General features: G+C 47.4%; 2 protein-coding genes across 3 annotated transcripts in view; both read left to right on the forward strand.

Moving 5' to 3' along the window:
* The window catches only part of MON1B (MON1 homolog B, secretory trafficking associated), an 11,510-nt gene extending 6,957 nt beyond the window's left edge, over window positions 1-4,553 (forward strand). For both annotated transcript variants that reach the window (XM_006754443.2, XM_015569715.1), the window contains one exon: window positions 1,264-4,553. In XM_006754443.2, coding sequence (XP_006754506.1) covers window positions 1,264-1,473 — 210 coding nt within the window. In that variant the 3' untranslated portion in view covers window positions 1,474-4,553. The remainder of the gene's footprint in view (window positions 1-1,263) is intronic.
* A 4,777-nt stretch (window positions 4,554-9,330) lies between these two features.
* Window positions 9,331-14,383, forward strand: SYCE1L (synaptonemal complex central element protein 1-like). The gene is made up of 9 exons (XM_015569721.1): window positions 9,331-9,402; window positions 9,571-9,645; window positions 10,201-10,248; window positions 10,483-10,537; window positions 12,658-12,721; window positions 13,538-13,610; window positions 13,701-13,788; window positions 13,984-14,068; window positions 14,241-14,383. The coding sequence occupies exons 5-9, from the start codon at window positions 12,665-12,667 to the stop codon at window positions 14,316-14,318; spliced, it is 381 nt and encodes a 126-aa protein (XP_015425207.1). The 5' UTR covers window positions 9,331-9,402; window positions 9,571-9,645; window positions 10,201-10,248; window positions 10,483-10,537; window positions 12,658-12,664; the 3' UTR covers window positions 14,319-14,383.
* Window positions 14,384-14,914: the final 531 nt, after the last annotated feature.

Genomic DNA, 14,914 nt, shown 5'->3' on the forward strand with positions numbered 1-14,914 from the left:
GGGAGGTGTGCAGGAGGCAGCTGATTGATGTTTCTCTCTCATTGATGTTTCTGACTCTCTATCCCTTTCCCTTCCTCTCTGTAAAAAATCAATAAAATATATATTAAAAAAAAAAAGAACCCATTGTGGCCCTCGAGTCAAAAAGTTTGCCCACCCCTGCACTAGACTGTCATTTTTCTAACCCTGTCATTCCTTCTGCAGTTATTGTTTGATATTCTATTGTCTTAGAGACTTTTTCCTCCTGTATTTTGTTGAATTTTTAATTGTATATTAGTATGATCTCATGGATTTTTCTTTAATTCAGTGGGCTAAAATCTTCTCTATCCTTTATTTTTCTTGTCTGTTAGTTATTTCATTGCTCAAATTGTCTCTCACATAGCCAGTGGGAGCCGTGATGTAGGTACACTGTCCCTTGTATCATTTGACCTGTCTCCATCACTGCTGGAACACTTCTTACTTTTTGGCACAAGATGTTCCAAGCTCATCTTGTACTTTCTCTGTGTCAGTCCATTTGTCCAAGTAGCCCTTGTACCTTGTAGTGAAGAATGGTGATTCAAAACCAAGATATGGTAGGCCCAGGATTTTAAATCAGGTGATTGGGGGATTACTCACCAAGGAGATGGCGGCTAAGGGAGGTAGTGGGCCATGTGGGTATCTGGAGGAAGAGTACAGCTGGCAGAAGGAAAGGGCTGTGCAAATGCTGTGAGGTGGGACTGAGCCTGGTTTATGGTTGAGGAAGAGCAAAAAGGCTAGAGTAGCTGGAACAGAGGAAGTGAGTGGAGAGCAGTGAGAAGTGGTGTGAAAAGAACTGGTGATCTCATGACATTACATTTCTCAGATTGGTTTGAGGATTAAATGGAATTAATCCTCTTATACTCAGGGTACAGATGATGAAGACATAGGTGTGCAGAGCTCAGAACAAGACCTTGTATACAACAATTGCTCATTAAAAGCACTGTTGTTGTTATACCCATTCTATAGGTGAGCATCACAGCATCACCCAGTTGAAGCCACTAGATCTAAACGATCCCTTGGCTCAACTGAACCTGGCCCACCCTTGGTTCAGCTGAGAACCGCTGGCTCACCCATGACACAATGATATCAGCTTACCTGCTTTAGCCCAGTGACCAGACAGCATCAGGTGGGAGTTGCTGCCAGGTGTGTCTTCCAAACAGGAGATAGGCATGGGGCTAGGGTTGGATGGACAGGGTTAGGGATGACCATTTCCAGTCCAACTGACTCTGTCTCCTCTCAAACCCACAGGTAACCTCCAAATTTGAGCTCTATACCTGCCTCAGCCCCCTGGTGACCAAGGCAGGTGCCATCTTGGTAGTGACCAAACTCCTACGCTGGGTGAAGAAAGAGGAAGATCGGCTTTTCATTCGTTATCCACCCAAGTACTCGACACCTCCGGCAGCCTCATCTGCCTCTACGGACCAAGCTTCCCATAATGGCTTGTTCACTGGATCTTGAGAGGCAGAACCTCCCAGATTGGGCAGTGCTGGGAACAACTACCTTTGCTCTTACCTTCTGTCTCCACCCTGGAAAGGGGGAGCTGGAAGGAGTGGGGTGGTTGATGGTGGTGTCTGTGGCTGGTCTCTCTCTCCCTGGACAATAGGGCAAGATCTGAGGGCTTGCCCACGAATGAGAGATGACTGGACATAGGTCAGCAGGCTGCTTCCTCAGCCCCTCACATGCATCTCCACCTATGGGGAAATCCGTAGGCTTCTTCCCTTCCCTCTGCCTCACTATCTCCACTTGGATGATGTTCCAGCCTCTGTCAGGGACTTTCTCCTCCGATACCTAGGCACCATGCCCTCTGTCCTGCATCTGGTGTCGGCCTCCTCGGTGGGCTCTTAGCCCAGAGTGTCCAGGGCTGGCCAAGGTCTCTGTGAGTGACCCATGGGGCCAGCCTGTGCTGGAACTGACCTAAAGATACTTAAAAGAAAAGGTCTAAACCAGTCCCCACAGGGACATTCCTTTGCCCTTGTTGTGCTTCATCTTTACCCTGTCAAAAGGGATCCCATCAGTGTTGGCTGCTGCTAATAATGTTTATGAGAAAGGTGGTCCTCGCAGTCCTCTGTCTGTGTAACCCAGGACAAAGCCCCCGACTTCACACAGAGATCCAGGAGGTGACTTAGGAGGTGACTTAGCTTCTAAGGCTCCTTCTGCTCATTCGTGAAATAGAGATACCTGACCTCTCACGGCTAAGTGAGCATTTGTGAATGAAAAGGGACTCGGACTCTTGTGGACCACCCACGACACATGGACATTTGCCCCAGACTTTCTTACAACCTGCACTACACGAGCAACCTGGAGGGGGCGAGACCTCTTTCTAATTTGTATGTGTCCTCACAACACTCGGTCCCCCATCACTAAGACCCTCGTTCTAGCCTTGTTTTCTCTATGAATTACAGCCGCATGTCACTGAGCCAGAGGCTCGCGGAAACTCCTTTGCTCTCATCCTGGGCCAGTGAGCAGGCTGCGCTGCACGCATGCGCGCTGCAGAACTTTCCTGCCCTCGCGTGCTCCCCCCTCCCCCCCATCAATTGTCGAAGGCGCATGCGCCTAACTCCTGTTTGGAAAATGGCGGCCAGGTTGGAGCCGCTGGCGGCCCCGGAGGAGGCGGAGGAGGCGGAGGAGGCGGAGGAGGGCAAGGGCGAGGGATGCGCGGGTAAGCCGGCCGCTCCGGCCAGGGCAGAGGGGAAGCCTCCGTCCCAGTCCAATAGAGAGAGATTGATAGCGGTTCCCCCCCAAAAAAGAAGTGAAAATTTAGGCCTTTTATTACAAGGTAAATAATACTCTTCAAGCAACCTATGGAGGTAGACATTCTCACAAAAACCACTCTGCTGCTGCTGCCACATCTGAGGAAATTCACAGTAACTCCCCATCCTCTGACACCCAGGCGGTTCACACGTTGTGTGGACTCTTAAATCCTAATCCCACAGACCAGACCGCTTTTCTCCGGGGCGTTGTGACAATGACGCCCACACCTTCGTGAAGGGGGAGCGGGGGGAGGGTGGATTGCCATCTAGAAAAGAAGAAAACCATCCCAAGACTGACCCGCCACTGTGCCGCCAGCATTCTCTAAACTATAGGGATGTTCAGAATGGACCACAGGAGATAGCATGATGCGTGCCCGTGTACCCGTCACTGTCTCAACAGCTGCCACCTTTCTGCCCTCCGGTCACCCATAGCCCCCTTTCTGCAGCCAAAACCGCTGTGTTAATAAACACGGTTGCATTTTGTCCAGACCTGTCTGCAGACATCGACAATATCTTGTTTGTTGTCCTGTCAGCGCCATGAGAACCATTCGTTGCTCTTTCCCCAAGGCCCAAACAATGCCTGCTTGGCACATAGTAGGTGCTCAATAATTTGTGTATTGTATGAACAATGAAGTAACTAACATGGAGAGCTCTCTCAGGTTAGGGCCAGCTTTCAACAGGAGGGACAGAAATGAGGCCGATGCCAATAGATCTCATTGATGGAGCACTTACTGCAGCTGCCACTGTGCTACAAAGCTTTTAGTATCCACTTTCAAATTTGTCACAATTGAAGTTACTTCATCAGCAAGGAGGAAATTTAAGAGCAGGTGCTGTTACCATTTTTAGCCCTTAAAATTGGCTTTATAAAAGGAGAGATGATATCTATTATTGATTACTCTGGGGGGAAAGGCCATCTTTTGTCTCACTTGGAGAGCTGACCAGTAAACCTTAGCTGGATGCAGTTTGGCAGAACATTTTAGCATCTAAAATGCTAGTCACTATATTCGGCCACCGTGCTTAGTAATCAGGAGAATACAGAGATACCTGGGCCAGAAAAAGTCATTAGGACATTGTTGATGGAAGCCAAAAAAAGGAGCAATGATGGAAATGGCTAAGCTTGGGTATATTCATGCATATTGTGGAATGCCTGTGTGTGGTGGACCTTTAAAATTTTTTGAGCAGCAGGGAAAAAAATGGTTAAATTGCAATTTAATTTAAAATAATTAAAATTTAAAAGGATAAGACCATGATTTATTGGCACAGAATGAACCCTAAAAAGATATTTTTATGAGGAAAAAGTTTGGATTTCCAAAATAAAGTAGAAGCAATGTCAGCCATAGCCCTTTGTAGGTTGCACAGAAAAATATCTGAAGGCAAAAGGCCTCACTGATGACTCTTAATAAGGGACTTGGATCTTGGGGGCTGTGCAAAAGTGGAGACATTTTTGTGATTGTTTTTCTTTTAGGAAACTGTAAGTAGCACTGTATAATTTTTTAAAAGATGAGAACGAGGGAAATTTGAATTGCATCCGAGAATCATATATTAATGTTGATTAATATTGGCATCTTGGTTTGGATGGTTATACTGTGGTTATCTGGTAGGTTCCCCTTGAATAAAGTAAATATACACTGGAACATTAAGGAATAATGGGCCATGGTGCCTGCGATTTATGGTACAGAAACGCTCACAAATGGGAAACCTGATACAAGGCAAGTAGGAGCACTGTGGTCTATTTCTACAACTTTTATGTACATCTGAAATGATTTCAAAATAAAATGTTTAAAAGGGGCTCGTGCGTTATAAGCTGTTTTATAACATGGATTTTAAAAATACTTTTATCAAGTTGTTAGTTGGATTATTTAAAAGACTTACTGATCACCCATGATCTTACCCCAATGACTAGGTCTAGAAGTGCAGGGGAGAGGAAAAATAGATGGAACTTTCACAAAATGGTTGCATAGCCAGCTATAAAAGGCATGGGACAGTCGGGGAAATCACATATGTTCTGGGTGCTAGATGATATTAATGATCCAATGATTAGTGATAATTGTTAATATTGGTATAATTATAGGATTGGAGTCATCTAAGAAAATGTCTTCAAGTAGTGAAACTTAAGTATCTGGGGATGACATGTTTTGAAGGCTGGAGCTTGCCTGGGAAAACATAGCTGAAGCAAATATTAAGGATTGTCACATCTGGGCGATGAGTAAAGCAGAGCTCATCACGGCATTCTCCTTACTTTTATGTGCATTTGGAAGTTTTCATAATGAACTATTTAAAAAACAATAACAAATACTTATCCTTATTATTAAAGTAGCTTTAATTTTTTGTTTAATTTCCAAATAGTAAGAGTATTTAAAACTGCTTAAAGTCTCAAGAGACTACATACCAGCCTATTAATACCAGAGAAAGGTACTGAGATTTGGGGCCAAGGAGAAAAGGGGAAGTTTCATTTTTAACTTCACATGTTTGTGTGGTGTTTGAATGTTTTTAGAATGTTACTTGGATAAGGAAGTAAAAATTAAAACAATACATAAAAGACATTTTACTAAAAGATCTGCATGTCTTCACCAAACTGTTGGCAGTAATTACTTCTTGGGAAGGGGATTGACTTGGGGAAGGGGCTAATGGTGAGGGGAAACAAATTTTTTACTTTATGTTCTTCATTTGTTTAATAAGTAATTTAAAAATTCAAATGCAAAGTTAAATTAATGCATATAATTTGTAAAAGGTTTCGGGCAAGACAAAAATATGTAAAGAGAGTGAATACACCGCCAAATATTTTAACAAAATTTAATAAGTTCAGGTTACAAGCCCCTGGTTCACAACATGATTTCTAATGGCTGCAAAGAATTTCATCCTACAAAAGTGCTATAATCAACTAAGGCATCTTTAGGTTGCTTCCATCTTTTAAGATTACAAACAATGAAACAATGAACATCTTGCCATCATCCTTAATTTTTTCCTTAAGATAGATTCCTAGAAGTGGAATTTCTGAGCCAGAGGAGTTGAGTAAGTTTTGGATATTTACTCTGTAGATAGGACTTGTTACTATGAGGTTATACTGGATCAGGGTGGGCCCTGACCCAATGTCTGGTGTCCTAATAAGAAGAGGGAATTTTGGACACAGAGATAGAATGCAAGATGAAAACACAAACACACACAAAAGGAAGCCCCGGTTTATGGCACTTAGTTTTGGCAGCAAAAGAAGGAAAGCAACCTAAATATCCACTAGTAAGGGACCTCTCTTAAATTATGGTATATTCACTCTGTGGACCGCTATGCAGCCACTAAAAAGAATAAAAAGATCACCAGTATACATTGTCAAATGAAAAATACAAGCTGTGGAACATCATTCATGATAGGATACCACTTATGTAGAAAGAGTGGAGATATGCTTGCATATGAATTGAATTATCTCTAAGCTTGGAACACTAGTGACTTCTGAGGAGGGAAATTGAGGAACTGGTGTCTGAGGGGAAGAGACTTTTCTGTTTATTGCTTTTTAGCTATCATGTGTGATTTGTGTGCTGCCTTTTATATTCTCTGCCCAGTGTTCCTTGGAGAGGGGTGAGTCATCGGGATTTGACCTTTTAGCATTGATTTCAAAAGTTTAAGATGTCAATGTATTTTTTTCTGTTATTTTATTGTTATTGTAATTCTAAAAGTAACATAGGCTCCTGTTAAAGATGTATAGAAGGTCCAGCTGGCATAGCTCAGTGGTTGAGTGTTGACTTAAGAACCAGAAGGTCATGGACATATGCTTGGGTTGTGGGGCTTGGTCCCCAGTGTGAGGCTTGCAGGAGGCAGCCAATCAATGATTCTCTCTCATCATGGATGTTTCTCTCTCTCTCTCCCTCTCCCTTCTTCTCTGAAACCATTAAAAAATATTTTTTTTAAAAAAAATGTATAGAAGTATATATGGTGAAAGTGTGTTTGAATTAAGATCCAAATTAGGTATTCATTACAATTGATTGATATATGTCTCAAGCCTTTTTTTAAAAAAGTATATTTTTATTGATTTCAGAGAGGAAGAGAGAGATAGAAACATCAATGATGAGAGAGAATCATTGACTGGCTGCCTCCTGCACACCCCCCACTGGGGATGGAGCCCAAAACCCAGGCATGTGCCCTTGACTGGAATCAAACCCAGGACCTTTCAGTCCGCAAGCCAACACTCTATCCACTGAGCCAAACCAGCTAGGGCTGTCTCAAGTCTTTTAATCATAGTTTCCCCCTCTCTCTTTTTCTTCTTTGCAATTTGCTTGTTGAAGAAACAAGATTGTCTTGTGGGATTTGCCAGAGTCTTATAATGCTGATCACATCTCCATGATAAAATTTAACCCTTGCACTTCTTTTGAATTGGCATTTAGATATGGAAACCTCAGTAAGATTTCTTTTTTTTTTTTTTTTTTGGTTGGCAAGAACCCTTCATAGGTGCTGTTATGTTCTTCCATCAAAAAGCTCATAATACCCTGTTGTCTTTTTTTTATTGTTAGTCATTAATAACTATTTCCTAGACCCATAAATTCTTTAAGATTTGCAAATTGTGGCCTATAATGATTTTACAGAATTCATGTGAAATCTCTCTGCCCTATCGCATTGGTTAGAACTTCATACTATTCTGAACAGCAGCAGCAAAAGTGCTTCCCCTTCTCTCACGCCTGTGTTGTGTTAAGGGGTCTGTGGTGTCCTTGGACCTCAGGGAGAAGCTGACCATAAGGGTCCCCGATCCATCCAGCACACACCATGAACCTCGGGCACAAGGGCCGGGTCCTGCGAGGCCCTCCTCTTGCTGGAAGCCTCGCCCTCAGCCTGGCCTGGGTCCCAGCCCAGGGGTGTCTGTAGAACCCATTGGGGCTTCCTTCCTCCCTTCCCAGATAGGCCTTTCCGCAGTCCCCTCGCTCTCACTGGATCCTGTAATTCTGGTTTTCATCTCCACAGGGCAGACCAAACCTTTGAAGACTGAGGACTTGCTGTCAATGGTGAAAAAGCTGCAGAAAGGTCGTGTGTCTCCTTGTATCTGAGGCTCCCCTGGGGTTTTGAGTCAGGCATGTGGCTCAAACCCAGCTCCCTCAGCTCACAACCTTGGAGAATTATGCCATGGCACTCTCTCCCTCTAACACAATTTATTCTTAGTGTGCACGCGCGCGCGCACACACACACACACACACACACACACACACACACACACACACCAGCCATCCGTTTCCCTGACCCACAGGCCAGCAGTGACTATTTTTAAATTCTTGGGTATTTTTCTAGAGATTAAAAAGAAAATACATTCATGGGTGTGTGTTCTTTGTCTGCCCTTTTTATACACAAATTGCAATGCAAATAGCTTTTTGCCTTGCTTTGTTTGTTGAAGGGGGCCTGGGAGCCCTCTATATCAGGGCTGGGCAAAATTCTGGCTGGATTGGAGGTTGGACACACCCCCTCCCCAGCCCATCCTCTGGTTAAATTCTACAGTGCATTGATTGGTTCCTAATAGAAGGGAACCCCCCCTTCCCCAGACCCTGTGGCTCCTGCAGAAGTGCACTGGGGCTCCTGCCTAGGCTAACATTAGAGAAATTGCAGGACTGAAGCTTTGTCAGCCATAATTAGCACCTTGGAAGCACTCACTGTGCTAGAATTTCACAGGAGCTGGAGGACTCAGAAAATCCAGGGCTTGAGTTTATTAACTCCAGAGTGTTGGGGCTGGGGACCCAGCAAGGCTGGGAAGCTTTTTGCCCCAGCTCTGTGCTGCTGATCTTGAAGCCAAAAGAGGGATGAGGAAGAAGGCTTCTCCACACAAAACACTGATAACGGGGCTGTAAGAAGGTAGAGACAGCTACACTAAAGAGGCAGCGACCTCCCTGTCCCTGGAGAACTTGAAAGCTGCCACCCACAAAATTAAAGCAGCACTTTCCCATTTTCTCTAATGGGATCCATACCAGGGTCTGGAAGGACAGAGTGACAACCTACCCTGCCAGGCATTTAACAGGATGGGGCCGGCAGGAGGTCTTCCCTGGCTCCCACCACACCACGCTCAGAATTACAACTAGAAGCCCCCAGCATGTCCTTGGACACCCTCAATGATCTGCACCCCCATTTCCCCCCACCTTGCCTCTTGCTGCTCCCCACTTGCTTACTAGATTCGTACCTGCCACCCAGCCCCTTAGCCATTACTTTGGGCATCTGCCTCACTCTCTCTGCCCTAGTCAGGGTTCCTCCCTCCACACCCCACATCCCCACAAAACTGCAGGGCTCCCTGCCCTTTCTACATTTGGAGCCTTTTTCACATCTCCAGAAGCACCTTCTACGCTTTCAACTCTCCAATCCCTTGCTTCACTTTATTTCTCTTCAGAGCAATTACTGCCACCTACATTGATGTATATCTTTGTTCAATGTCCATCTCTCCCACCCAGAATGCAAGCCCTGCAAAAGGCCTCTTACAGAGCCCAGCATACAACCGGCACTCAATACATGTGTGCTGATGATAGCAGCAGAGACACATGCCAACACCCACCCACCCTCCATCTGCCTTGGACAGCCAGGCATCTGTCTTCTCTGATTTAATCTTTCTTTCCGTCTGCAGAGGGAAGCCTGGAGCCACAGATAGAAGATCTGATTAACCGGATTAATGAGCTTCAGCAAGGTAAACTGGGACTGAGGCTGGCCCTGGACTTTGATGACTCCCCTTCCTCATCTATAAAATTCAGGCCCCTCCAGGTTGCTTGAAGATAGCGTGCTGTGTCACAATCTAAGAGAGAATAGCCAGGCTAGAGGCTGCATTCACAGTGTCTTCTTTGGTGTTTTGGCTCAGCAAAGAAGAAATCCAATGAAGAATTGGGAGAAACTCAAGCTCTCTGGGAAACGCTGCACAGGGAATTGGACTCTTGTAAGTGAGACCAAAAGAGGGACCCAGAGATCCCATAACACTGCTGGTGTTCCTGTGCACACCTCAGGGTCCTTGCATGGGCTGTTCCCTCTGCCTGCAATGCTCTTATGCTATGCAATCTAGATTGCTTCATGCTACCTGTAGTCATCTTTTAGCTCTTAGCTCAAACTTCACTCAACAGGTCTACCTTGATGGTCCCATGTGAAATAGGATGTCATCTTCTCTCTCTGTCACTCTCACTCTTCATGGCCTTTATTTTCATCTGACTTGGTGCATTTATTTCTAGTCATCTCTTTCCTCGCTATAACATTGTGCATCCTGCAGAGTCATTACTCCTTTGGAGTTTACAGGGAATGTGGGCACCCACAGGGAGAGGCTGGATCTGAATGCTCCCTAGTGGGAGATGGGTGCAGGGTGGCAAGAACATACCTCCCCTCTCCTGGGGCTGCACCAGACCTTCTGTATGACCTTGGGCATGCCTTTGCATGAAGTTGCAGCGGGGGCACGGAATATAGCCCCTTCCTTGGAGACTCAAAGTGTTACTGTGTTTTTCAGTGAATGGAGAGAAAGTACACCTAGAGGAGGTCTTGAGAAAAAAGCAAGGTATTTACAGCTGTTCTGTCTTCATTGTTCTACCCCATCACCCCATAAAAGCCAGAAGGATCCCACTGAAGCCTGAGTCAGGCTGCTTCGCTCTCTGCTCAGACCTCTCCATTGGCTGCCACCTGACTTGAAGTAAACACTAAAGTGCTCTTAGTGCCCATCAGTGCCCATTACCTCCACCCAAGCCTGGCTCCTCAAGAGCTCTCACATGGCCCTCCTGGCTCCTCTCCACAGAAGCGCTGAGGATCCTTCAGCTGCACTGCCAAAAGAGGGAAAGCGAGGCTCAGAGGTAAGAGGTCCTGCCCCGCTCTGCCCCACCTTACTCCCCAGCTCGAAGGAGCAAGGAGCAAGAGCTAGGGAAAATAAATCTTGGACACACACTCCTCATTTCCCCCTTTTATAATATACACTAGCTAGACAAAAGACTTCTATGCTCATCTCTGATATTAGATGTGGTGTTAAGATGAACTCAATCAGTTAATCATTCCTTGCTACTTTATTTATAAATTTCATCCATTGGTATTATTCTGAGCTTTCCCCTATTGGTTATCCAGATCTTCTGCTTTTATCCAGATCTGTTTATCTATCTGCTCATTTAGGCCTCCCATTCATCCATTTACCCGTTCATCCATTCACCCATTAACCCATTCACCCATTCACCCATCAATACATCTGCCCTACTATCCAATCCTTCATCCGGTCAGCCAGACAATCAGTATCTCTCCAGCCTTCTATATAATCATCTTCCATCCATTTAATCATTCATTCATCTTCTCTCCATCTTTCCAATTATCTGTTCATCTAGCTGTTCATTTCTTCACCCAACCATCCACACAGACATCCTCTATCCTTCTAGTAATCCTTTTATTTCTCCACCCAGCCATCTCCCTCCACTGGTCATTTCTCCAGCCAGCCATCATCTCTTCAGCCAGCCATTCACTCATCCAATTAACTGTCCAGCCAACCGTTCATCCGTCCATCTCTCCATCATTTGAACCTTTACTTAACTGTTCTGTGACCAGAGCTGTCACACCCTGGTGCACCATGATTTTAATTGCACAGGAAAACCTGATGATGGATAAAGTGTGTGAATGCTTAATTACACCACACACCACACACACACACACACACACACACACACACACACACACACACACCACACACCACACACCCAGAGTCTGATAAGCAGTTTATGTTCATTTATCAACATAATCCTCACAAAGACAATTAAAGGAGTTAAAGGCTAATGTCACCCTCCCATCATTACCACCATTTACAGATGAGTAAAAGGATCACAGTAGAATAGCAGATCCAGGCTTTAAGTCAGGACTTTAGAATCTATGAAGCTAAACTACTGCTCCCCTCACAAAGTGTTCTTCCAACCAAAGCCCCTCCTCTTTGGCGTCAATGTCTCTGCTCACTGCTCAGATCAGGCCCAAATTCATGGTTTGATGGGGAACAGGATGGACAGGATGATAGTCTCAACAGAGGCCCATAAATTTTCGCATTCAATCAACAGAAGAAAGGGGAATGACGAAGGTTACACACAAACCCCGAGCTCCCACTCCTTGGAAGCACATGTTGCAGGAGTTCATGGATCAAATTTCCATCAGTAACTCTCAGATTGAAGAGAGTTGTGAACAGAGGAAGCTGGGGTAACCACTGGGCCCGGGCGTGGCACTGGGTGGGGAGTGGGTGTGGAGTTTGCATCAGGGAGAATTTGTTGGGAGAGGAGCTAGCGGAACCAAGGCTTGGAGTGCCGGAAGCCAATTCCAGCATGTCATAATTTCAAGAGTTTCATCGAAAGGTTGATGAAACTTGGGGACTCAACAGGGTTGAGTCACACATGTAGTCACCTGTTGGGAATGGCTGAAGGCATTTCCCCAAACCTGAAAAGGGGATTATTGCTTGGCTGCCAGACAGCTAAAAGGCATCTTAATCTACATGTTATTGCCTCCTACTGGCCAAACAACCTGAACAGCCATAGGCTAATTCCCCCATTCTGAGGATGCTTTTGTATACCCTTTGAAGTGTATATCTCTGACTCGCCTCAGGACATATTGTGTTAATAAAAAGCATGGAGTCCTGGGACGAGGAAACCTAAGACCTGAGAACTTAGAACTTAGGTCCTTTAGCTAGGCTCCTCTGACCCCCTAATGCCTTTCAAATTTATGCTTGTCTCCGGACTCCTATTTAATCTATGCACAGCCTTCTCCAGATTGCTGAACTCTTCTTGATGCTGGGACAAGAACCCCAGAAATATTGGAAGATAAAGCCCAGAAAAGGGCTCCTACCAGATGGAGCACCAGGCTAAGATCTAAAGGCCTGTGCATGAGGAATCCTCAGAATGAGCCGGGCTGTGTGTCAGTCCTAGTAGATGTTCTCTCACTCCTGGGTGTTGGCCCCTAGGTCACACATGGAAGAACAGCTGGAGGATTTCATGGGCCAGCACAAGGACCTCTGGGAATTCCAGGTGGGCCATCATCATTGCCTCCAACCAAAGCCTCTCCTCTCCAGTGTCCCCACTAGCTGCTCAGGTCCATCTGCTCCAGCCCAACTTCATGGCGTAATCCTCAAGGCTGTTCTTTTCGCCCAGCCACCCAACCCTTCAGCTTTTACCTTTAATCTGGCCACCTCTCACCATCCCCCACTGCAACACATTGCCAAGACTCTCACAGTAACCATTGCTGACCCTGTTCCCCTCCTGCTCACCTAGAGTGTGCTTACCTTGCAGTGGCAAATGGGAAAAAGCCATGGTCAGATTGTTCCTTCATTCAATCAATGTCCCTGGATGCATTTGCAGCATTCCAGGCAGGAGGAGACAGTGGGGAATCCAAGGGCCAAGTGTCTGCTGGCCCCAGGATGGTTTGGGGCAAGGGGGGCATACCCATACTCTAAATAAGAAAATAAGTAAGACAATCATGTAGTATCAGTTGGGGAAGGCCTCAGCAAGTGACATCCGAATGCAGACACAAAGGAAGTAAGGGAGGAAGCAGGCACGAAGCTGGGTGAAAAATCTCCTGGCAGAAGGAAAGGCCCATATAAAGGCCTTGAGGCTGAACTCTACCTTGGACATTTGGAGAAGAGCAAACTGGAGGATGGGCAGGGGAGTGGCAGGACCTAAGGTTTAAGAGGTACACAGGGACATCGGGAGCCGCAGCAGAAACTGCACTTTGAGTTAATGAGTAGTTGAATGAATGAATGACCTAATTCAAGTAAGGATTTAAGGAGAGGCTCGAAGGAGCAGGGCGCCAGGACTACAGACCAAAGACAGGCCCCTTCTCTCCAGCAGGTCCTGGAGCGGCGACTGGCCTGGGAGATCCGCGCGCTGCAGAGCAGCAAGGAGCAGCTGCTCACTGAAGGTGGGACTCCCGCGTGGGCTGGGGGACAGGGTCGCGGCGGCGCGTGGGAGCTCCGGCCCCGCGGTGATGCCCACCCTTCACCCTCTGCAGAGAACTTAGCGAGGGCCAAGCTGGAGCAGGTGGAGCAGAAGCTGGGCTCCTCGCCTACGGTCCAGGGCGCCCTGGCAGTGAACGAAGCGTGAGAGGGGAAAGGAGGTCCTGGGCAGGGGACCGGGCAGGGAGGAAGGGAATGGGCCAATGCCTCCCCCAGCACCACCCCTCCCAGGAGGACTGGCCTGGGCCTCGCAGGTCACTGGGTCTCAGTGGTTTCCTCCTGACCCCTCCACTCTAGCTCTCTTCTCCCTCTTCTCTCTCCTCTGTCCCTTCTCTGCAGGCTGAAGGTGGAGCTGGAGAAATCCGGGGGGCAAGTCCCCACCCAGACCCAGAGCCCCTCGGGCGATTGGGCCCACAAAGAAGAGGTCGGGAGCCAGGGATGGAGGCGAGGCGGGCAGAGAGGGAGGCAGAGCGGGCGGGGACGTCCCCAGAGTCCCTCGGAAGGAGGGTCTGTGGGGTACAGGGCATCCCCGGGTGCTGACGGTTACGGGGCAAAGGCAACCACCGGCTTGACAGCCTGACTCTGCGCTCCGGCAGCCCGACCCGGAGTCCCTGTACGCCCGCCACGAGGAGGACCTGGAGCCGCTGGTGGAGCTGGCCCTGTGGTCCCCCTAGGCCAGTGGGACCCACCGATCCCCAGCTTCAAGGCCCGCCGAGAAATAAAGGCAATTCAGACGGTCCTTCACCTCCGGGCCTGAGTCTGTGCTCCAGGAGTCGCCGGGGTGGTGGAGAGGGGCGGGGCCGACGCGGGGCGGGGCTCCACGCGCCATGGGCGGGGCCTCGTCCGGACTCCGCCCCCAGGCCGGCGAGCGCTCTCACCAGCTCAACACTGAAGGTTCCGGAGCAGCTCAGGGCGTCAAGTCCGCCCCATCTCCACCGCTGCACCTCCGGTTCCTGAACCGTCTGCTTTGCCAACACGAACAAGAGGAAACGTGTTAAAAACCCGCATCAGGTCGTGTCGGATTCCTGTGTTTCAGCGTAAAATCCTAGAGTCCCTGCGTTCCCCACAGACTCCTGCTGACTGACCTCTTGGGCCTCTGAGACCTGCCGCCTACCTGGGCTCCCCCTCACACGTTAGGTTCTAGCTTTCCACCCTTGTCCTAGCACATTGTCATCGTAGAGCCTCTATGCTGCAGGGCCCTCATCTGGGGTGCTTTCCCTCAGGTCTTCTTGGGGCTCTGCCCTCACTTACTTAGCTGAGCTGTATGTAT

Source organism: Myotis davidii, unplaced genomic scaffold (assembly GCF_000327345.1).
Source record: "Myotis davidii unplaced genomic scaffold, ASM32734v1 scaffold391, whole genome shotgun sequence".
NCBI lineage: Eukaryota > Metazoa > Chordata > Mammalia > Chiroptera > Vespertilionidae > Myotis > Myotis davidii.

Coding starts and splice junctions, on each gene's coding strand:
- SYCE1L (XM_015569721.1), top strand. CDS start 12,665: ATGGAAGAACAGCTGGAGGATTTCATGGGCCAGCACAAGGACCTCTGG. Junction 12,722..13,537: donor AGGACCTCTGGGAATTCCAG/GTGGGCCATCAT, acceptor CCTTCTCTCCAG/CAGGTCCTGGAGCGGCGACT. Junction 13,611..13,700: donor GGAGCAGCTGCTCACTGAAG/GTGGGACTCCCG, acceptor CACCCTCTGCAG/AGAACTTAGCGAGGGCCAAG.